This window comes from Salmo trutta, chromosome 10 (genome assembly GCF_901001165.1).
Source record: "Salmo trutta chromosome 10, fSalTru1.1, whole genome shotgun sequence".
Classification (NCBI taxonomy): domain Eukaryota; kingdom Metazoa; phylum Chordata; class Actinopteri; order Salmoniformes; family Salmonidae; genus Salmo; species Salmo trutta.
This window is the reverse complement of record NC_042966.1, coordinates 32827111-32850199: the sequence shown is the minus strand read 5'-3', so window position 1 is coordinate 32850199 and position 23089 is coordinate 32827111. Positions and strand designations below refer to the sequence as shown.

Genomic DNA, 23089 nt, shown 5'->3' with positions numbered 1-23089 from the left:
AATGTTTGACCCCAAGTTAAACAATTTAAAGGCAATGCTACCAAATACTAATTGAGTGTATGTAAACTTCTGACCCACTGGGAATGTGATGAAAGAAATAAAAGTTGAAATAAATCACTACTATTATTCTGACATTTCACATTCTTAAATTGAAGTGGTGATCCTAAATGACCAAAGACAGGGAATGTTTCCTAGGATTAAATGTCAGGAATTGTGAACAACTGAGTTTAAATGTATTTGGCTATGTAAACTTCTGACTTCAACTGTACATACATACCAGGGATGTGAAGATCAAATGTTATTAGTCACATGCGCCAAATACAACAGGTGTAGACCTTACAATGAAATGCTTACTTACAATCATGAGGGCAATTATTATTTTTTTTAACAATGGTGTAACGTTAGGAGGAAGAGAATGCTTCCCCCCCAGTCGACTCGTGCTGGTAGACTAACTTATTGCTCGTTATTTATCACATCTGATTACATAGTACCTGCATCAAAGAGAAGCTACTTAAGCCAGCTAGATAACGTTAGCTATGCTAATTGAGACCACACAATTTGAACTGTGTGCTTTCTCCCCTTATCCTACAGCAAATAAGAAGTCAATTTAGATTATTAAGAAGTAGTTAACCTGTTGCATCACCTCCTGGTATGTCAACTGCTCGGCATCCGACCCTAAGGTGCTACAGAGGGTAGTGTGTACGGCCCAATACAGCACTGGGGTCAAGCTTCCTGCCAACCAAGACCTATATACTAGGCGATGTCAGAGGAAGGCCCAAACTGGTTAAAGACTCCAGTCACCTAAGTCATAAATTGTTCTCTCTGCTACAGCACGGCATGCGGTACCGGAACACCAAGTCTAGGTCCAAAAGGCTCCTTAACAGCTACTACCCCCAAGCCATAAGACTGCTGAACAATTAATCAAATAACAACCCGTGCTATTTACATTACTTTGCTTTTACACTGCTGCTACTCACTGTTTATTATCTAAGCATGGTCACTTTACCCCTACCTATATGTACAAATTACCTTTTGTGTTTTTAGCAAATATTTTCTTAACTCTATTTCTTGAACTGCATTGTTGGTTAAGGGCTTGTAAGTAAGCGCTTCACAGTAAGGTCTACACCTGTTTTATTCAGAGCATGTGACTAATAAAATTTGATTTCTTGTAGCCTGTCCATATCATTTAACTTTTAGTTCTGTCATTTTAATTCCATCTTCCATTGATTACCCTAGATATCTCCTAATAAACAAACAGAGACTCTAGCTTTGACTGTAGCTTAGTGCAGGTTTGATGACTTGTGATTGGACAACAACAAGCTACCTGCACCACTTTCGTGGAAAAACAAGAGCACCAGCAGCATAAATGATACCATTGTCTCTCTGCGGGAAGCACAATGTAGATTTGCAGTTTAAACATGAAGAAAAAAGTTCAGTTTGTCACAACACACGCGCGCACACACACACACACACACACACACACACACACACACACACACGCGCACACACACACGCGCACACACACACACGCGCACACACACACGCACGCGCACACACACACGCACACGCGCACACACACACGCGCACACACACACACACACACACACGCAATGATAGAAGTGTGGATTTCTCCATGTGTTTTTATCTGTAGTTTTCTGGGCTTGCTGGGGGATTGGATTTGCCTGGCAGGCATTGATGATGCCACAGATTGTCATTTGAATGAGTGGACGGTTCCTTCACTGCAAAACTAGTCTGTTATTGGACTGATGTCTTGTCACTCAGGTTATTCCATTTATAGAACACTTCCTGTTTGAATTTAGAGGAAGTAACACAATGAAACTGAATTGAAGTACGTAATTACTCTGATAAACAACCTCTTCCTTCACTACTTATCTGATGAATATCTAACTGTAGGCCTAATGATCAGAACCCTAGTCTTATCAACACTATGTCTTCCATTAGGCTTCATACCCAAACTAGTTGATAACAGCCGGTTTCTTGTCCATTTTAAAATCACTTAACCAGTATTATACTTTCTGTATTAGTAGTTTAGTAGCTAGGTCCAGTCTTTTAGATTAGGGTAAAGTTGCTCCCATGACACTCATCCAAGGTCAGATTCTAGGTTTCCCTTAAATAGTTAACGGGAGTTGAGCCCAAAGAAGTTAACGGGATCTATTTGACAACATCCGGTGAAATGGCAGAGCGGCAAATTCAAAAAACATTAAATATTTAACTTTCATACATTCACAAGTGCAACACACCAAATTAAAGCTTAACTTCTCATTAATCTAGCCACCGTGTCAGATTTCAAAAAGGCTTTACGGCAAAAGCAAACCATGCGATTATCTTAGGACAGCGCCCAGCATACCAACACATGAAAATCGGATTTCAACCCGCCAGGCGTGACACAAAGTCAGAAATAACGATTTAATTCATGCCTTACCTTTGAAGAACTTCTCCTGTTGGCACTCCAATATGTCCCATAAATATCACAAATGGTCCTTTTTGTTCGATTAATTCCATCGTTATATCTCCAAAATGTCCATTTATTTGGCGCGTTTGATTCAGAAAAACACTGGTTCCAACTCGCCCAGCATGACTACAAAATAGTTACCTGTAAATGCTGTCCAAACATTTGAAACAACTTTCCTAATACAACTTTAGGTATTTTAACGTAAATAATCGATACAATGTAAGACGGAATAAACGGTGTTCAATACCAGATAAAAACAACATGAAGCGCACATCAAAACAGTATAGTCCACTCGGCTGGACCCTCGTTCTGAACTGCCATACTTCTTAATTTCTCTAAAGAAAAACATAAACCAATTTCTAAAGACTGTTGACAACCAGTGGAAGCGATAGGAACTGTATGCAAGTGCCTTAGAAATCTAGATCCACATAGAAAACACTGTCACCTCAACAACAAAAAAAACATTCCTGGATGGTTTGCCCTCTGGGTTTCGCCTGCCAAATAGGTTCTGTTATACTCAGACATAATTTTAACAGTGTTTTGTATCCAAATCTACCGATTATATGCATATCCTAGCTTCTGGGCCTGAGTAACAGGCAGTTTACTTTGGGCACATTTTTCATCCGGACATCAAAATACTGCCCCCTAGCCAAAATAAATTAAGATTTGGGGATGTTAAACTGATCTTAGAGCTGTACCTAAGGGGAATTACTACCCAGAGCTGTACTAAAAGGGTATTTCAGTAGTTAAGTGCTTCTGGGAGGGGAGAGGGTGTCACTCCAAATCTCTTCATCCTCAGCCCTGATTGGTTAGAGATATAGGTAGAAGGAGGTGAATGGAGATTGAGTGGTGAACTCAGTGTAGCTGCATGGTAACTACAGACAGTCATGCTGCAGCTGGTTCCTCATAGTAGAAAGAAGCTTAACTGTTTTCATGCAGTCCTATCAATTTTTATGCTATTTTTCTCATAAAATAGCGATAATATTCCAACCGGACAACGTTGTATTCATTCAAAGAGGAAAATAAAAAAAAATGGCGATGTCTCATGAACGCGCATCTCCAGTCTCACTGTCCCCAGGCAGACCACTTACAAACTCTGCTGCTGTACTTTGCCCAGAGACAGGAGACACATCATTCCGCTTTCTGAAGGCTTTAGAGAGCCAATGGAAGCCTTAGAAAGTGTCACGTAACAGCACAGATGCTGTAATTTCGATAGAGATGCAACAGAAGGACTACAAATTGTCAGACAGGCCACTTCCTGCATGGAATCTTCTCAGGTTTTTGCCTGCCATATGAGTTATGTTATACACAGACACCATTCAAACAGTTTTAGAAACTTTAGTGTTTTCTATCCATATCTAATAATTATATGCATATTCTAGTTTCTGGGCAAGAGTAGTAACCAGATTAAATCGGGTACGTTTTTTATCCGGCCGTGAAAATACTGCCCCTATCCCAGACAGGTTAAGCCATTTTGCCACAACTTTGGAAGTATGCTTGGTGTCACTATACATTTGGAAGACCCATTTGCGAACAAGCTTTAACTTCCTGACTGATGTCTTGAGATGTTCCTTCAATATATCCGCATAATTGTCCTTCCTCATGATGCCATCTATTTTGTGAAGTGCACCAGTCCCTCCTGCAGCAAAGCACCCCCACAACATGACGCTGCCACCCCCGTGCTTCACGGTTGGGATGGTGTTCTTCGGCTTGCAAGCATCCCCCTTTTTCCTCCAAACATAACCATGGTCATTATGGCCAAACAGTTCTATTATTGTTTCATCAGACCAGAGGACATTTCTCCAAAAAGTACAATCTTTGTCCCCATATGCAGTTGCAAACCATAGTCTGGCTTTTTTATGGCGGTTTTGGAGCTGTGGCTTCTTCCTTGCTGAGCAGCCTTTCAGGTTATGTCGATATAGGACATGTTTTACTGTGGATATAGATACTTTCGTACCTGTTTCCTCCAGCATCTTCACAAGGTCCTTTGCTGTTGTTCTGGGATTGATTTGCACTTTTCGTACCAAAGTATGATCATCTCTAGGAGACAGAATGCGTCTCCTTCCTGAGCGGTATGACGGGTACGTGGTCCCATGGTGTTTATACTTGCGTACTATTGTTTGTACCGATGAACGTGGTACCTTCAGCCGTTTAGGAATTGGCTGATTTCTTTTGATTTTCCCATGATGTCAAGCAAAGAGGCACTGAGTTTGAAGGTAGGCCTTGAAATACATCCACAGGTACACATCCAATTGACTCAAATTATGTTAATTAGCCTATCAGAAGCTTCTAAAGCCATGACATTTTCTGGAATTTCCCAAGCTGTTTAAAAGGCACAGTCAACTTAGTGTATGTAAACTTCTGACCCACTGGAATTGTGATACAATGAATTATAAATGAAATAATCCGTCTGTAAACAATTGTTGGAAAAATTACTTGTGTCATGCACAAAGTAGATGTCCTAACCGACTTGCCAAAACTATAGGTTGCTAACAAGAAATTTGTGGAATGGTTGAAAAACGAGTTTTAATGACTCCAACCTAAATGTATGTAAACTTCCGACTTCAACTGTATGTATGTATGCATGCATGCATGCATGTAGATAAGGATGTTTGAGAGTTTCCTGCTGAGTTCACAGGAAAATAAATTCTGACTGATGATACTGGATGGTTATATTTCTGTGAGTGTGCGTGCATGGGTCAGCTTTGTCGTTATTGATGGCTGGATGATGGGGAAGAGTGAAAAGAGATGACGAACTCATCAAAAGAAAACAGACCACATCTCTGAAACAATAACAGCTATAGCAGGACAAGTCACTTTCTATTTTAAGTCAATTGATTCAGTAGGCTATGTGAATCAAAATCCTATTCGTAAAAGAAAAATAAGGGACTTTGAGGGCACGCTCCCTAGCCTACTTTAAAATCCTGGCAATTTCTAAGCAGTGGAATTAAAGCTCTAAGACCACAGTTTGAGCTGGAGAAAACGTAACAACGTCATGCACTGAGGCACGTCTCTCTCTCCAAATGTTAATAGTATGCAAACATTTCATCGTCAAGGTACATCCTCTCCTCTCAGTTAGGGGCAGTGTCCCATGCTCCCTCTCTCCCAATCACTGTTCTCTACTCCAGACAGTATAGGGTTATGGCTGACATTTAGTCTCCCCTAAGCAGCCTTCACAGGGAGTAACACAGAGGTGATCTTAATAAAAGCCTAATCGGAGAGCGTCGCTCCTTCAGCGTAGATCACCAGAAAGGAATCAGCTTAACTAAAACAAGTTACGGTCTGGGGCCGGTCATCACAACAATAAATCAGTTTAAGGGTATTTTAATGCTTCAAAAGAAGTGCATGTTTATAATATGATGTAAGCTTCATCATATGATCACATGTAGCAGTGAGGCTGATCTTACACACACACACACACACACACACACAGCACCAGTGGCAGTCAGTGACGTTTAAGAGGAGGAAGATATATTTTTTCCCTTCATGAGCATTGTCTTATGTCTATTACAGCATGTTGGATGACTGTCATTCATATTCCATTCACCCAGTTCAATGTAACATCCATAGGTTTAGGCTACTACATGATACTCACATTTTCATGAGGTTGCTACAACCTAGCCTATGAATGAACGTTTACAACGTAGGTGCACACAGGTCTAGAGACAAATTTAAGGTGACAGACATTGACTTTCAATACCGCCTTGCCTGCATGTAGCTGATCTACGGTGTAATCATTAGTCCAACAGTTGCAAATTAGAGTTTCTATTGGACAAATTCAGGTATGTTTATCCTCGTTTTGTTCCGTTTGCTTCCGTTTAAAAAAAAATAAATAAATAAATTTTAAAACAAAAAAAAAGTATTTAAAAAAAAAATACAAATATGAAAAAAGTACAAATAAATAAAAAAATAATAATAATTAAAAATAAAAAAAATAAATCGGCGGAAGGAATACACCCGATCACACGTAAACACAGTTCGCATTCATAACAGCCACGTTGTATTCCTTCTCTTCCCTTGTGGACTTCAAGGCACAACACATCAGCTGTATGTGACCAGCCAAAAAATCCTTTCCAAGCCAAACCATATCACTGCTACACACAGCCTACATCGATGTCACGATATCAGCTAAAGTAACGTCATTGTCAACATAGCTAATAGAACTAACGCATTAATATAAAAACTGGGTGGTTTGAGCCCTGAATTCTGATTGGCTGAAAGCCATGGTAGATCAGACGGTATACCACAGGTATGACAAAACATTTAGTTTTACTACTCTAATTATGTTGGTAACCAGTTTATAACAGCAATAAGGCACCTTTAGGGTTTGTGTTATATGGCCAATATACCACGGCCAAGGTCTGTATCCAGGCACTCGGCATAACTTCAGCCCTTAGCCGTGGTATATTGGACATATATTTCCCCTCCTCTGACCTTATTGCTTAAGTAAACCCACTACAATCATGCAGTAACGTTAGTGTACAGTCAGTAAGCAGTTACACCGACGGGCCTGGCTGCAATAAAATTAGTAATACCAAAAGCTTACTTTGACTTGGAAGAGTTCCAGTGCTGTGTTGGAAAGTCATGGCCAGCAAGCTAACATAGCAATCTGTTTGAGCAGGGTGTTTAAGTAGGCTACACTAGCTAGCTGAAAGAAATACAAAATCTCTCATTTCTCTCTTGCTTCTCCATTTTGGAAGAAATTAATTTGTTAATTGTTTCTCTGAGTCAACTACTCACCACATGTTATACTTGTCTGATGCTTTAAGCATACTATTTGATTAAATAATTAAGACTAGGGTAAATTTCCTGAATTCAAAAAAAGTTAGCTTATGAACAGTGACATATTTTTTGTGTGATACACAAGGCAATTCTAGGTCGTGGCATATTTTGGTTACACTATCCCCAATTCAATGGAATTGCAACCCTCTGCATGCACAGTGCACTCTTCCGTCACATGTACAGCTGATTCTCAAGATCTTGCACACTAATGAGATGCTATAGAGCTCACACTAACACACTGTCTGAGCCAAGGACTTATGGCTTTATGGTAAGTTTTGATTACAATACTGGTTGGGGTGAATATGACATTTTTTGTTAACTAGTAAATGGCAGCCTGTGTGTGTTTAAATCATTTCTAACAATTTCTGCTAGTTAGTTTTTGCTACAATGTGGGTTTTAGCTTGCTTGAGCCTGCGAACTGAGGAGTGTTAATTCATCTGTTTCCATACATGTTTAATTTCAAAAGCACTTCTTACAAAGGAGTTGTTCAATCTGTACATGGATTGTATTTGGACTTTTTTTTCCAAATTCTTTTCTAATCTTTACAGGAAAATGACAGAGACATTTCACTGCAGCTAATGTAGAAGGAAAAGCTGTGTATATTTGCAAATATTGAGCCAAATCATATGTGAAGAATGCAACACAGATGCAGAATAATTTGGCCAAGTGCATTAAGTTCCCTCAGCGCTCACAAGCAACCTCTGACAAAAGTCCCCTTACTTCTATTCGAGGTGAGAATGATGAAACAGACACATTAAACGATAGCAACAGCTCATGGTCCTCCTGGAATCAGAAGTTTTTTTGACTCAATGGAGGAACGTAGTCAGAGAAATGCTGATGATTGCCTTGCTCGAGCTGTGTATGCAACTGGTTCACCTCTGATGCTCACAGGCAATGTGTATTGGAAGTGATTTCTGAATGTTCTCACACAGCATACACCCCTCCAACCAGACATGCTTTATCTACTCATTTGCTGGATGCAGAGTTCAATAGAGTTTAAGTGAAGGTCAAGCAAATCAGAGAAAGCAGACTATTGCAATCATCTGATTGGTGGTCGAACGGTCGTGGGCAAGGAATAATTAACTACAGTGCCTTGCGAAAGTATTCGGCCCCCTTGAACTTTGACCTTTTGCCACATTTCAGGCTTCAAACATAAAGATATAAAACTGTAATTTTTTTGTGAAGAATCAACAACAAGTGAGACACAATCATGAAGTGGAACGAAATTTATTGGATATTTCAAACTTTTTTAACAAATAAACTGAAAAATTGGCCGTGCAAAATTATTCAGCCCCTTTACTTTCAGTGCAGCAAACTCTCCAAAAGTTCAGTGAGGATCTCTGAATGATCCAATGTTGACCTAAATGACTAATGATGATAAATAGAATCCACCTGTGTGTAATCAAGTCTCCGTATAAATGCACCTGCTCTGTGATAGTCTCAGAGGTCCGTTTAAAGCGCAGAGAGCATCATGAAGAACAAGGAACACATCAGGCAGGTACGAGATACTGTTGTGGAGAAGTTTAAAGCCGGATTTGGATACAAAAAGATTTCCCAAGCTTTAAACACCCCAAGGAGCACTGTGCAAGCGATAATATTGAAATGGAAGGAGTATCAGACCACTGCAAATCTACGAAGACCCGGCCGTCCCTCTAAACTTTCAGCTCATACAAGGAGAAGACTGATCAGAGATGCAGCCAAGAGGCCCATGATCACTCTGGATGAACTGCAGAGATCTACAGCTGAGGTGGGAGACTCTGTCCATAGGACAACAATCAGTCGTATACTGCACAAATCTGGCCTTTATGGAAGAGTGGCAAGAAGAAAGCCATTTCTTAAAGATATCCATAAAAAGTGTAGTTTAAAGTTTGCCACTAGCCACCTGGGAGACACACCAAACATGTGGTCAGATGAAAACAAAATGTAACTTTTTGGCAACAATGCAAAACGTTATGTTTGGCGTAAAAGCAACACAGCTCATCACCCTGAACACACCATCCCCACTGTCAAACATGGTGGTGGCAGCAGCATCATGGTTTGGGCCTGCTTTTCTTCAGCAGGGGCAGGGAAGAGGGTTAAAATTGATGGGAAGATGGATGGAGCCAAATACAGGACCATTCTGGAAGAAAACCTGATGGAGTCTGCAAAAGACCTGAGACTGGGACGGAGATTGTCTTCCAACAAGACAATGATCCAAAACATAAAGCAAAATCTACAATGGAATGGTTCACAAATAAACATATCCAGGTGTTAGAAAGTCAAAGTCCAGACCTGAATCCAATCGAGAATCTGTGGAAAGAACTGAAAACTGCTGTTCAAAACGCTCTCCATCCAACCTCACTGAGCTCAAGCTGTTTTGCAAGGAGGAATGGGCAAAAATGTCAGTCTCTCGATGTGCAAAACTGATAGAGACATACCCCAAACGACTTACAGCTGTAATCGCAGCAAAAGGTGGCGCTACAAAGTATTAACTTAAGGGGGCTGAATAATTTTGCACGCCCAATTTTTGTTAAAGAAGTTTGAAATATCCAATAAATTTCGTTCCACTTCATGATTGTGTCCCACTTGTTGTTGATTCTTCACAAAAATTTACAGTTTTATATCTTTATGTTTGAAGCCTGAAATGTGGCAAAAGGTCAAAAAGTTCAAGGGGGCCGAATACTTTCGCAAGGCACTGTATATCATCTCCACCCCTCAACCAGTATTCTACAAGAGGACAGACACAAGGGACAACAGACACCAGTCTCTACATTGCAGATGAGCTGAAGGCAGAAGGCAGTCATCAATGACCTTGGACCACAGAAGGTATTTGCACCGGTGACAGAATGCTGCGAACATGAAGGCTGCTTGGTCTAAAGTGGAGGAGTCCTACCCTCACGTCACACCCATTGGCTGTGCTGCTCATGCATTGAATCTGCTCCTCAAGGACATCATGGCAATGTAAACACTCTACAAGAGAGCCAAGGAAATGTTTAGGTATGTGAAGGGTCATCAAGTTACAGCAGCAATCTACCTCACCAAGCAAAGTGAGAAGAATAAGAGCACCACATTGAAGCTGTCCAGCAATAACCCTTGGGGTGGTGTCGTCATCATGTTTGACAGTCTTCTGGAGGGGAAGGAGTCTCTCCAAGAAATTGCCATATCACAGTCCGCTGATATGAACAGCCCCGTCAAGGGGATCCTCCTACATTATGTATTTTGGGAGAGAGTGGTAAGCAGCCTGAAACCTATAGCAGTAGCCATTGCAGATTGTCTCCCTCAATGCCATCCTGTCTGAAGTTCAGACTCTGCTTGCAGATGTAATATAATAAATCCGTACTGCCCTGCCCACTTCACTGTTGCTCCAAGCAGAGGAAACTGCAGTTCTGAAATGCATCAAAAAGCGTGAAGACTTCTGCCTGATGCCCATACACGCCGCAGCGTACATGTTGGACCCCAAGTATGCTGACAAGAGCATCCTGTCTGGTGCAGAGATCAACAAGGCCTATGGTGTCATCACTATCATGTCTGGCCACCTTGGCCTGGATGAGGGAAAGGTTCTTGGCAGTCTGGCGAAGTACACTTCCAAGCAAGGGCTTTGGGAAGGAGATGCAATATGGCAGTCGTGCCAACATATCTCATCAGCCACCTGGTGGAAGGGACTTTGTGGATCTGAGGGTCTTTCCCCTGTTGCCTCCATCATCCTCCAAATCCCTCCAAATCCTACCAACATCAGCCGCCTCAGAGCGCAACTGGTCCTTGTTTGGGAACACACACCAAAGCACGCAACAGGCTGACCAATACAAGGGGTGAAAAATGTGTGGCCATCCGGGAAATGAGGCTTTTTGTGCCTGACAACGAGCCATCCTCAACACGGTTGGAAAGTGACAGTGAAGATGACACCCCAGAGTCTGATGTTCAAGAGGTGGACATTGAGGAGGTCCAGGGAGAAGACATGGAAGCCTGAGAGGAAGAAAACCAAAGCCTTAGTTTCTAGACTATAATTTTACAGATGTATGTTGAAAACGTTTTTGGGAGATGCAATGGATCATTCAATATTCCCTTTCTTTTGTTGTTCAGTAAAATCATCCCATGTGAAGAGCAAAATCAATTAAAGTTCAATTCGTAACTAAATTGTTAGTTTTTTTTCAATTGGAAGGATTTAATCAATTTGCAATTATGTCTACTTATGATAAGGTAAGAGGTTCGTCTCCATATGATATAATAAATATACTGCTCAAAAAAATAAAGGGAACACTTAAACACATCCTAGATCTGAATGAAAGAAATAATCTTATTAAATACTTTTTTCTTTACGTAGTTGAATGTGCTGACAACAAAATCACAAAAATAAATCAATGGAAATCCAATTTATCAACCCATGGAGGTCTGGATGTGGAGTCACTCAAAATTAAAAGTGGAAAACCACACTACAGGCTGATCCAACTTTGATGTAATGTCCTTAAAACAAGTCAAAATGAGGCTCAGTAGTGTGTGTGGCCTCCACGTGCCTGTATGACCTCCCTACAACGCCTGGGCATGCTCCTGATGAGGTGGCAGATGGTCTCCTGAGGGATCTCCTCCCAGACCTGGACTAAATCATCCGTCAACTCCTGGACAGTCTGTGGTGCAACGTGGCGTTGGTGGATGGAGCGAGACATGATGTCCCAGATATGCTCAATTGGATTCAGGTCTGGGGAACGGGCGGGCCAGTCCATAGCATCAATGCCTTCCTCTTGCAGGAACTGCTGACACACTCCAGCCACATGAGGTATAGCATTGTCTTACATTAGGAGGAACCCAGGGCCAACCGCACCAGCATATGGTCTCACAAGAGGTCTGAGGATCTCATCTCGGTACCTAATGGCAGTCAGGCTACCTCTGGCGAGCACATGGAGGGCTGTGCGGCCCCCCAAAGAAATGCCACCCCACACCATGACTGACCCACCGCCAAACCGGTCATGCTGGAGGATGTTGCAGGCAGCAGAACGTTCTCCACGGCGTCTCCAGACTCTGTCACGTCTGTCACGTGCTCAGTGTGAACCTGCTTTCATCTGTGAAGAGCACAGGGTGCCAGTGGCGAATTTGGCAATCTTGGTGTTCTCTGGCAAATGCCAAACGTCCTGCACGGTGTTGGGCTGTAAGCACAACTCCCACCTGTGGACGTCGGGCCCTCATACCACCCTCATGGAGTCTGTTTCTGACCGTTTGAGCAGACACATGCACATTTGTGGCCTGCTCGAGGTCCTTTTGCAGGGCTCTGGCAGTGCTCCTCCTGCTCCTCCTTGCACAAAGGCGGAGGTAGCGGTCCTGCTGCTGGGTTGTTGCCCTCCTATGGCCTCCTCCACGTCTCCTGATGTACTGGCCTGTCTCCTGGTAGCGCCTCCATGCTCTGGACACTACGCTGACAGACACAGCAAGCCTTCTTGCCACAGCTCGCATTGATGTGCCATCCTGGATGAGCTGCACTACCTGAGCCACTTGTGTGGGTTGTAGACTCCGTCTCATGCTACCACTAGAGTGAAAGCACCGCCAGCATTCGAAAGTGACCAAAACATCAGCCAGGAAGCATAGGAACTGAGAAGTGGTCTGTGGTCCCCACCTGCAGAACCACTCCTTTATTGGGGGTGTCTTGCTAATTGCCTATAATTTCCACCTGTTGTCTATTCCATTTGCACAACAGCATGTGAAATGTATTGTCAATCAGTGTTGCTTCCTAAGTGGACAGTTTGATTTCACAGAAGTGTGATCGACTTGGAGTTACATTGTGTTGTTTAAGTGTTCCCTTTATTTTTTTGAGCAGTGTATATCCAATGCAAAAAACATCTACATTTAAATTGTATTCATATATTTCCATTAATTCTGATAAATTCCCACCTCTGAATATTCCCCAAAATGTGCAACCCTAATTAAGACATGGTCAATAAGCCGGATGGTCACAAAATAAATGACAGGGAGTTCCTGTGTGACAAGCGCACATTGTCTCGCTCTCCACCCTACTGCAGCAAAAAAGCACCACAGCAAAGCAAGTGTTTGTTGCGCTGTCCGTGCTGAAGCTACAACTTAATTTCTGGTAACAGAACTTTTCAACCAAACCAGTAAGAAACTATATGACTGAAATTCCAAATGTGTTTAGGAAAAACATTCCCCTCAACCCTTCCTCTCTTTACATGAAAAATAAGCATCAATAAATTGGTTATAACAAACTCCGATCACAGTAATGTCGACAGCAAAATGGATGCAGATGGCATGAAAAATAAACTTGAAAACAGGCAAATGTTTACTGGTTGCTCAGGAGGGAAAGGGGAAATCAGATCTGTGTAAGACATTTGACTTAGTTGTAGAAACTACTGGAGATCAAGATAGAGGGTATATGAGCAAGCGTTGCATGAGTATTATTGTGTGCCAAACAGTTACTGTTAAATTACAATATTCTTTTTTCTGACCATTTGGAACAGTAAACAACTCTCAATAAATAAGTGTAGGCTAAATATTCAAAGTTCCCTTTGTTATTTAATTTTAAAACTAAAATGCTTGATTGCATTTCACATCATGCATGTCTCGTATGCTGTGTGATAGCATGCATGAATGAATGAAATCAATGTAGAAATATATCTCAATATAGAAATATAGGCCTAAGTTAGGGTATTAAGACTTAACAGGATGCGCTCCTGGTCCTATAGCTGGATGGTGGTTACACAAGGTTTCTATTCTAAGCCTACTAATGACATATTATAATGATGACCATCATCATCATAATAACAAAAATAAGGAGATCAAGAAAAAGGAGGGTATAGGAGCGAGAGTTGTGTGCATATTATTTGTGACAAACAGGTGCTGTTAGATTACACAAAATCAGTAGGTATTATACAAACAAACAGGCAACAGAAGCAGGATGTCTTATTTCTATAGATATATATGGAGGATTTATAAAGCCAGGCACATTTAACAGTTGGGCTATTGATTATAGACCTAATTAAGTTGGGGTTTTCCGCTCTCCTCAATTTTCTTAGACAATTAGGCAAGGGTTGCTTCGTCGTCTCTGCTGCCCCCACCGCATTGTTCTCAATATGCTGCTTAACTTTGCTATTATGCACATGGCAACATAGGAAAAGGTTTAAATTCTACAGCGCGCTGAAGACTATATTTCAGAACCGCGGACAGCGACCAGAATCCAAAGTGGGAGAAAGTGCATGTTATAAAATAATCATTTATTACTGTTGCAGCATTATTTTTACATAATATAATCATATACAATTTAAGTATCACATCTTAGAGTGGACTGTGCCATCCCCGTGGCCTCCACAATGGATTACACCACTAAGACAGGCGCCAATCAGACAGGTGTCTTGTGCACCAAAGAAAAAAAAAAAAAATGTGCGATTGCTCGACTAAAGAAATCTCGGTCGACTAACAGCCTATTGACCAAACCATTGACCAGTCGACTAAATGGGGTCAGCTAAATTCTACAGGACATTCAACATATCGTATAGGGTGCTGTCCTGTAGAGATGGAACAATAGGTGTCAAAATCTGTGTCGTTAACTATGCGCCGTAATGCGTCAGTAACAGTATTGAAAATGGCAAGGGTTACAGCATTCTGGGACAGGAAACAAATACACGCTCAACTAATCCATCCTAAACCTAACGTGACCGAACAGTCCAATGGTGTAATTCTGCTCTTAAAATAACAACCTACGGAGACTAAAGCCTACGCACGCACATATGTACGTCTCTAGGTAAAACCAATTAGAAGGCCATGTGATAAAGTATGTTGGCGTTTTGGTGCATCTCTCTGGAAAGACTACCTGACCTATGGCATAGTCTATGGTCGTTACAATGAGGCTATGCACCAAATCAAGATTATTATTCTACCAATTAGAAGGCATGGTTTTATCTATGCTTGGGGAAAAAAATAATCAATTTAATCCCAAACATAGATGTGCTAAATAAAGGGGTCTCCACCATTTCTTGCCCAGGGACCCCTCCCTGGCAAACCGGTGACCAACAACGTACATTAGAAAATTGTTTCCACATCAAGGCCTGACTTTTTGTTTTTGGGCCACGTCCTTTGGACAAGTAGGTCAGATTTTTTGACAAATGCTCAACTCACTTGTGTGTGTGTGTGTAATATTAAAATATATATATATGTGTGTGTTATATATATATATATATATATATATATATATAAAAACACGATTTTTACATCATTGTTGGCTGATGCAAGGAACCACTTTACAAAATAAAAGTCTGTCTCAAAATACAACACTGCCCCTTTAAGGCTCTCCTGGAGGATGGTTGGCCACCCTTCCTAGCCTATAAAATATTGCAACATTACAATTACAACCAAATATTTGGTCTTTATAAAGTAATTCCCTCCAGGGCTCAAAAATCAGTGTTGTCCCGTTGTCTCTTCGTCCCTGGGAAGATCATTTTTATTATATCTATGGTTCAAAACAGACTCGGTCAGTTCTGGGACTATCCTGCTTACCTTCAAATGTTGACATTGTTGAGCTTATAATATGAAGAAATACAACTATGCGCAAATGCCTGTTAATGCAAAATGTTCCATAATGCAATAAAGTGGGAAAAGCACCGCACTTTTGTGACCAATATGAAAATATCCATTAGAAATGAAGAAAAAGATGCATCAACTATCATGGGTTACTAATTATGACTGATTACACCTTTGGCTGCTGGACAATGAAATAATATTGGTTTGAAAACCAATAGAATGAGAAAAATGCTGGTTTCAATGACATTAAGTGTTTAAAATAATTCCCTCAACATTTATGGTTGTATTTTGGCTAGGCTACTTTGAAACAAGGTAAGACATACTTCATATAATGACAAAATGTCCAGGTTTTAAACAATTACGTTCATGGTTAAATCATTTCAAAATCTTGAGCGCCTCTGCTCAGATTCAAGGTGGGTGTTGTGTGGCGCGCAACAGGCACTGTACTTCACTCTCAAGTCTTGTAACCATTTGACCTCGACAAGCCATGCCTTGAGTATGTCGACAGAATCATGCCGTTGGAAATGAATTGCCGTTCATTATAATTTGTCAAACATGGCTGGCATTTAGCCTATATTTATGTAATTAAGTCTCCTTAAAGTTAGGCTACATTTTCTGGCGCCTCCCTCATGTCAGCATCGGTTTGGACATGAGGCTGTATCCAATATGCATATAACATACAATTTAAAAAGACTACATGTGAAAGTGTATTTATTTTCATGAAATGTATTTGAATAATATTCCAGTGGTGGCCTCTGATCCAATTCTGATCAGAGTAATTGTTTGATATTGTGATGTCCAACATCTTGATGAACAATTAGGCCTTAATGTCCATGCACTCTTATAATCTCCACTAGGCACAGCCAGAAGAGGACTGGCCACCCCTCAGAGCCTGGTTCCTCTCTAAGTTTCTTCCTAGGGAGTTTTTCCCTAGCCACACGCTTCTACATCTGCATTAGAGGTCGGCCGATTATGATGTTTCAACACCGATAATTGGAGGACCAAAAAAAGCCGATACTGATTAAATCGGCCGTTTGGGGGGGGTTGTAATAATGACAATTACAACAATACTGAATGAACACTTAATATATCAATCAAATCAATTTAGCCTCAAATAAATAATGAAACATGTTCAATTTGGTTTAAATAATGCAAAAACAAAGTGTTGGAGAAGAAAGTAAAAGTGCAATATGTGCCATGTAAGAAAGCTAACGTTTAAGTGCCTTGCTCAGAACATATGAAAGCTGGTGGTTCCTTTTAACACGAGTCTTCAATATTCCCAGGTAAGAAGTTTTAGGTTGAGGTTATTGTAGGAATTATAGGACTATTTCTCTCTATACCATTTGTATTTCATATACCTTTGACTATTGGATGTTCTTATAGGCACTTTAGTATTGCCAGTGTAACAGTATAGCTTCCGTCCCTCTCCCCGCCCCTACCTGGGCTCGAACCAGGGGAACAACTACTCCAAGTCTCAGAGCGAGTGACGTTTGAAACACTATTAGCGCGCACCCCGCTAACTAGCTAGCCATTTCACATTGGATACACCAGCCTAATCTCGGGAGTTGATAGGCTTGAAGTCATAAACAGCGCAATGCTTGAAGCATTGCGAAGAGCTGCTGGCTAACGCACGAAAGTGCTGTTTGAATGAATGTTTACGAGCCTACTGCTGCCTACCACCGCTCAGTCAGACTGCTCTATCAAATATCAAATCATTGACTTAATTATAACATAGTAACACACAGAAATACGAGCCTTAGACCATTAATATGGTCAAATCCGGAAACTATCATATCGAAAACAAAACATTTATTCTTTCAGTGAAATACGAAACCGGTCCGTATTTTATCTAACGGGTGGCATCCATAAGTCTAAATATATTTCTGTTACATTGCACAACCTTCAATGCTATGTCATAATTACGTAAAATTCTGGCAAATTAGTTCGCAACGAGCCAGGCGGCCCAAACTGTTGCATATACCCGACTCTGCGTGCAATGAACGCAAGAGAAGTAACAATTTCCCTAGTTTAATATTGCCTGCTAACATGATTTTCTTTTAACTAAATACACAGGTTAAAATATATATTTGTGTATTGATTTTAATAAAGGCATTGATGTTTATGGTTAGATACAGTCGTGCAACGATTGTGCTTTTTTCGCAAATGCGCTTTTGTTAAATCATCCCCCGTTTGGTGAAGTTGGCTGTCTTTGTTAGGAAGAAATAGTCTTCACAGTTCGCAACGAGCCAGGAGGCCCAAACTGCTGCATATACCCTGACTCTATTGCACAGAACGCAAGAGAAGTGACACAATTTCCCTAGTTAAAAGAAATTCATGTTAGCAGGCAATATTAACTGAATATGCAGGTTTAAAAATATATACTTGTGTATTGATTTTAAGAAAGGTGTTGATGTGTATGGTTAGGTACACATTGGTGCAACGACAGTGCTTTTTTAAATCACCCGTTTGGCAAAGTAGGCTGTGATTCAATGATAAATTAACAGGCACCGCATCGATTATATGCAACGCAGGACAAGCTAGATAAACTAGTAATATCATCAATCATCTGTAGTTAACTAGTGATTATGTTAAGATTGATTGTTTTTTTTATAAGATAAGTTTACTGCTAGCTAGCACCTTACCTTGGCTCCTTGCTGCACTCGCATAACAGGTAGTCAGCCTGCCACACAGTCTCCCCGTGGAGTGCAATGTAATCGGCCATGATCGGTGTCTAAAAATGCCGATTACCGATTGTTATGAAAACTTGTAAAATCGGCCATTCCGATTAATCGGTCGACCTCTAATCTGCATTGCTTGATGTTTAGGCTGGGTTTCTGTAAAGCACTTTGTGGCATCTGCTAATGTAAAAAGAGCTTTACAAATAAATGTAATTTGATTTGAAATGTATATTCTTGTCCAACATGTTTTTTTGTTGTTTTTTTTACTTGTCCCAGACAAGCATTAATGTTGAGCCCTGCACACACCTTGTCATATGATCAGGAGAATGATGGCAAGAGGTAATCAACATTGGGGCGGCAGGTAGCCTAGTGGTTAGAGTGTTGGACTAGTAACCGAAAGGTTGATCGAATCCCCGAGCCGACAAGGTAAAAATCTGTTGTTCTGCCCCTGAACAAGGCAGTTAACCCACTGTTCCTAGTCCGTCATTGAAAATAACAATTTGTTCTAAACTGACTTGTCTAGTTAAATAAAAGGTAAAAAATATATTATATATATATATATATATATATATATATATATATATATATATATATATATATATATATATATATATATATATATATATATATATATATATATATATAAAATAAACATTTAAAAATGAATAGATGTGAGATGGCGTCATTATTTGGATGAGGAAGTGTAAACTCGAACATAGCCTATTAGCTAGAAAACGCCATGTGCTATCAAACACAAAAATGTTCAAGTCAAGAAAGCTTACCAGCAGCCAGAGGCACTTGCCAAACTGACAGCTAATTCACATTTGCTTTTTCAAAGTCTGTCAGATACTCCAGTGAGTCACTTTTTTTCTAAATATATTTTTGCAGATCCCTAGAGGACCCCCGGTTGAATCCCCCGGTGCCAAATCATACAAAGCAGCCCAACAACGTACAATGTAGGCTACCTGTGAAGAGATGAAAAGTGCATCCTTTCCTTTGAAATAGAATGGTTATAATAAGAATGATTGGTGGGTAAGGGGCCGATTCTGCCTTCCATTAAGAAATTGCTTTAGCAGGCATGTGTGCTGAAGGCTTTGTCTGTTCTTTCACAGAGAAATGGCTTCTTATGTAGGCCTAGTTTTAGTGGCAATTCTTTAGAATTCTGCCACTCGAGCTTGGCTACATAACTATGGCTGAAGTACTGATATAAGCAGTGTATTCAAGGCATGAAGATGAAAATGCAACGTCTACACGGTTTATAACGATGTTGTCAACTATAATCTACTGTCAACTGGAACACATTTTCACTAATGTAAATATGTAGAGCCTGTGCACTGTTTGTCTAAGCACATCCCTCTAATAACACAGGCCCGGGCCACACCAATGGCTCCTGTAGAACAGAAACAGTGTCATTAGGAAGGAGCTACGTTAGCCTGCCTCTCAGAACAGGGTCACAGAAGCACATCCACTAAATGTTTCTAACCGCCAGCCATGACTTTGTTTGGAGACGCCACAGTGTTTCCCCTACTATTATTTAGGCGGGACGGGGTCCTCCACCTAGCCCTGAAGCCCCTAGCCATAATACAGTCCTCTTCAAAAGGGAATCCTAAAGAATTAGGACTAGCCATGGCTTCAGCTGAAAGCTACATGGTGGTACTACGAGACTGTTGCTTTGAGGAAACCTTTCGACCATGTCTGTAACAAGGAAAGACTAAATAAGCACTGCACAATAACCCAGAACCCTCAAAATTACCACAGAGATATAGAACTAGGCTACAACCCAATACTGGTGGGATTTTAGAGCTAGGCTACCTGCCTCGACCACCACAGCTCTGGGGCGGTGCAGTGAAGTGTGATCTGAACTAGCCTAACAGTACCACATCTAGCCTAATTCACAGCAATTTGTTACCCCACTCCCAGCACTGAAATAAGTCAGTTCAGTTCCCATCTGAAATTGGTATGACCCCCTCCAAAATCGACTTTTTCTCCACCATAGAATCTGTATTGGACTTTCAAGTTTCATTGGCATTCATGGTTCTTGTTAGACTATTCCAAACCATTTGGAATGCAAAACATTGCCAAAACAAGACAAAGGATTAACGTCAAGTGAAGACGCACGTTTGCATACGGAGGCTGGTGGACACAGATAGAACAGCAGAAACTATTGGACAAGCACTCTCCTCTCCATTACTTTAGTGTTCACATGAAAACACACAAGGAACAAAATGACAATTTCAGTTTGAGCAGGGCGGTGGTGTTACTCTCATCCCTCCACCAAAAACCTTGTGTTGTCTTGACTTTAGGTAATAATAGGGGATGTTATGATGTCTGCTCCCCAGGCCTTCATACTGTAGCATAGCAGCAGGGGAACAACAGGAAAGTTTTGGGTCAAGGATGGAAGGCTGACCATAGGGGCTGACTTGGCCTGGAGCAATGGACAGCAAGAATTACCTTTGTTTTGGTTTCTCTTTCACCCCCTCCCCCTTTTTCACTGCATTAAAGATGCACTACGCAGAAATCTCTCCGCCATTTTATGGTTGCTAAAAATCAGAATAGGTCACCTCATTTTAGTTTGTGTGACAAAACAAGCAAGTACAGTGTAGAGAATCATTGTACCATCTAAACTGCTGTGAAATATATTTTCCATCAGCTGAAAATACAACATTTTTGGTTGTGTACAGAACGTAAAAAAAAAAAAAAAAAATAAACTTAACAGGAAGCATAGAAATAGTGCACATAAAAACAGACCTACCGCTTCTTAGACTTCATTTGAATGAGAAATAAATATTAGTAATAGATCTGTCAATGTGAATTTGGACAGGTCGCCCAAAAAGTTATATATTGCAGCTTTAAGGAGACAACGGAGATCTGGGTCGTCTTCAGTAAGCATGTGACGAAACGGGGGTAAATGGTTTTTTTTTTAATGGAAGCGGTAACCTACCAAAGCATTTCCCCCCCCCAAAGCATTACATAATAAAAGCTGCACATTTTATTATGTTCAAAATATTTGATCCTGTTTCATGCATGCGCAACTCAAGCTTGGCCAAATGCACTGTACAAGAACAGCAGAGTGTGAAACAAAAACACAACACAAAAAAACACATTTGACCCACTTCCCAAGTAGAGGTACAAATTGTTGCAATTCCTTGGCCAGTATGTTTAACTCCTTCTGTAAGAAGGTGAGTGTCACTGAGAATTGGGCCTGGTTATTTCCACAGAACACACACACACAGTTTAGGGAATCCTAATAGGAACCTGAGGTGTAATCATTAGTCCAAACAAGTAAAACAAGTTTATTTTGGACAAATGCAGGCCCCTCACAGTTTCCTTCCATTTGCTAATGTTAAAGAAACGTTTTGCAATAGAATCCGCATAATGAATACACCCCAGATTAGTAGGTAATTACAGGTTAGGTTGATGCAATGCCAAAAAAACTAATCCCACTTCTTGGCGCAAGAACACACTGATCCATAGGTGTTGCAAGTCAGTTTCAGACTAGCGGAGTAGAATGCACATAATGTTGACAAACATTGCAGGAAATAAGAATTTAGTGTAGCCAAAAAGTGCTGCCTGACTAGCTTTGTTTCCAAGGAGCAAATTCCACCCTATCAGAGGGTCGACCCTTACTTCCTCATCGTAGCAATGCGCGCTACCGAAAGCTGATTTGGAAGAAGCTCGTTGACCCGAGTCATCGCCCTCCCCCAACCAAAATACAGTCAAATAACGCGGGAGCGCGCAGCTCAATGAAACGGAGTCTGCGCTCATTGGTCGAGGCATCATTCCTGCTCGGTTTGACACTCCCTCTACAACTAACAGTGCCCTTTAAACAAATTATAAACTACAGATAAAACCACAAATACACAGATAACAGATAGATACAAATGCATTAATAAATAGTAAACGTATAATACAGAGAGCCGTGTAATTACATTCCGATGTAAACAATATTACATTGCGCTCAACAGTGACTGTCGAGAGGAAATAGAACAGTGGAAGACAAAAAAAAGTCGCTCTGTGTTGCCCCTGATGGTCACAGCCCGAATTTGAGCAACGTAGATAGCGAAGAAATGAACAATTACAGAAATTGGTACCTGAAAACCCGCCTGTCCCTTCGGCGTGCATTTCTGAACATCCTTACCTACACAATGGATGAGTTTGTGCCGCCACGAATCAAGATCCTGCCGAAAGCCTCGCCTCTCGATCGTACATTGCTGCCTCTTGCACAGACTCGCCATTTTCTACCGAGCCCTCTCGGGAACGCGCGCGTTGGCAGAGAGGAAGCGCTAAGATTAAGATGAGCGCGCACGCACGCAATGAAGAAAAGGCGCTCTGCCGAGTGCGCACTAAACTGCTGTCAAAGCTCAGTTGCGCTGTCACACCCTACAAGTTCACATCTATTTTAAAAAATATATATTTAACCTTTATTTGACTAGGCAAGTCAGTTAAAAATTCCTATTTACAATGACGGCCTACCCTGGCCAAACCCTAACCCGGACACTGGGCCAATTGTGCGCAGCCCTATGGGACTCCCAATCATGGCCGGTTGTGATACAACCTGGAATCGAACCAGGGTCTGTAGTGCCTTAGACCGCTGCGCCGCACGGGAGCCTCAGATATTAACATTAATTATTTTTTTATAGTGAATATAAATGAAAAGGGGGAT

General features: G+C 41.0%; 1 protein-coding gene across 1 annotated transcript in view; it reads right to left on the bottom strand.

Moving 5' to 3' along the window:
- LOC115200880 (nascent polypeptide-associated complex subunit alpha, muscle-specific form-like) overlaps window positions 1–22684 on the bottom strand; it is a 71289-nt gene extending 48605 nt beyond the window's left edge. The window contains exon 1 of the mRNA XM_029763995.1: window positions 22565–22684. Coding sequence (XP_029619855.1) covers window positions 22565–22661 — 97 coding nt within the window. The 5' untranslated portion in view covers window positions 22662–22684. The remainder of the gene's footprint in view (window positions 1–22564) is intronic.
- Between the last annotated feature and the right edge of the window lie 405 nt (window positions 22685–23089).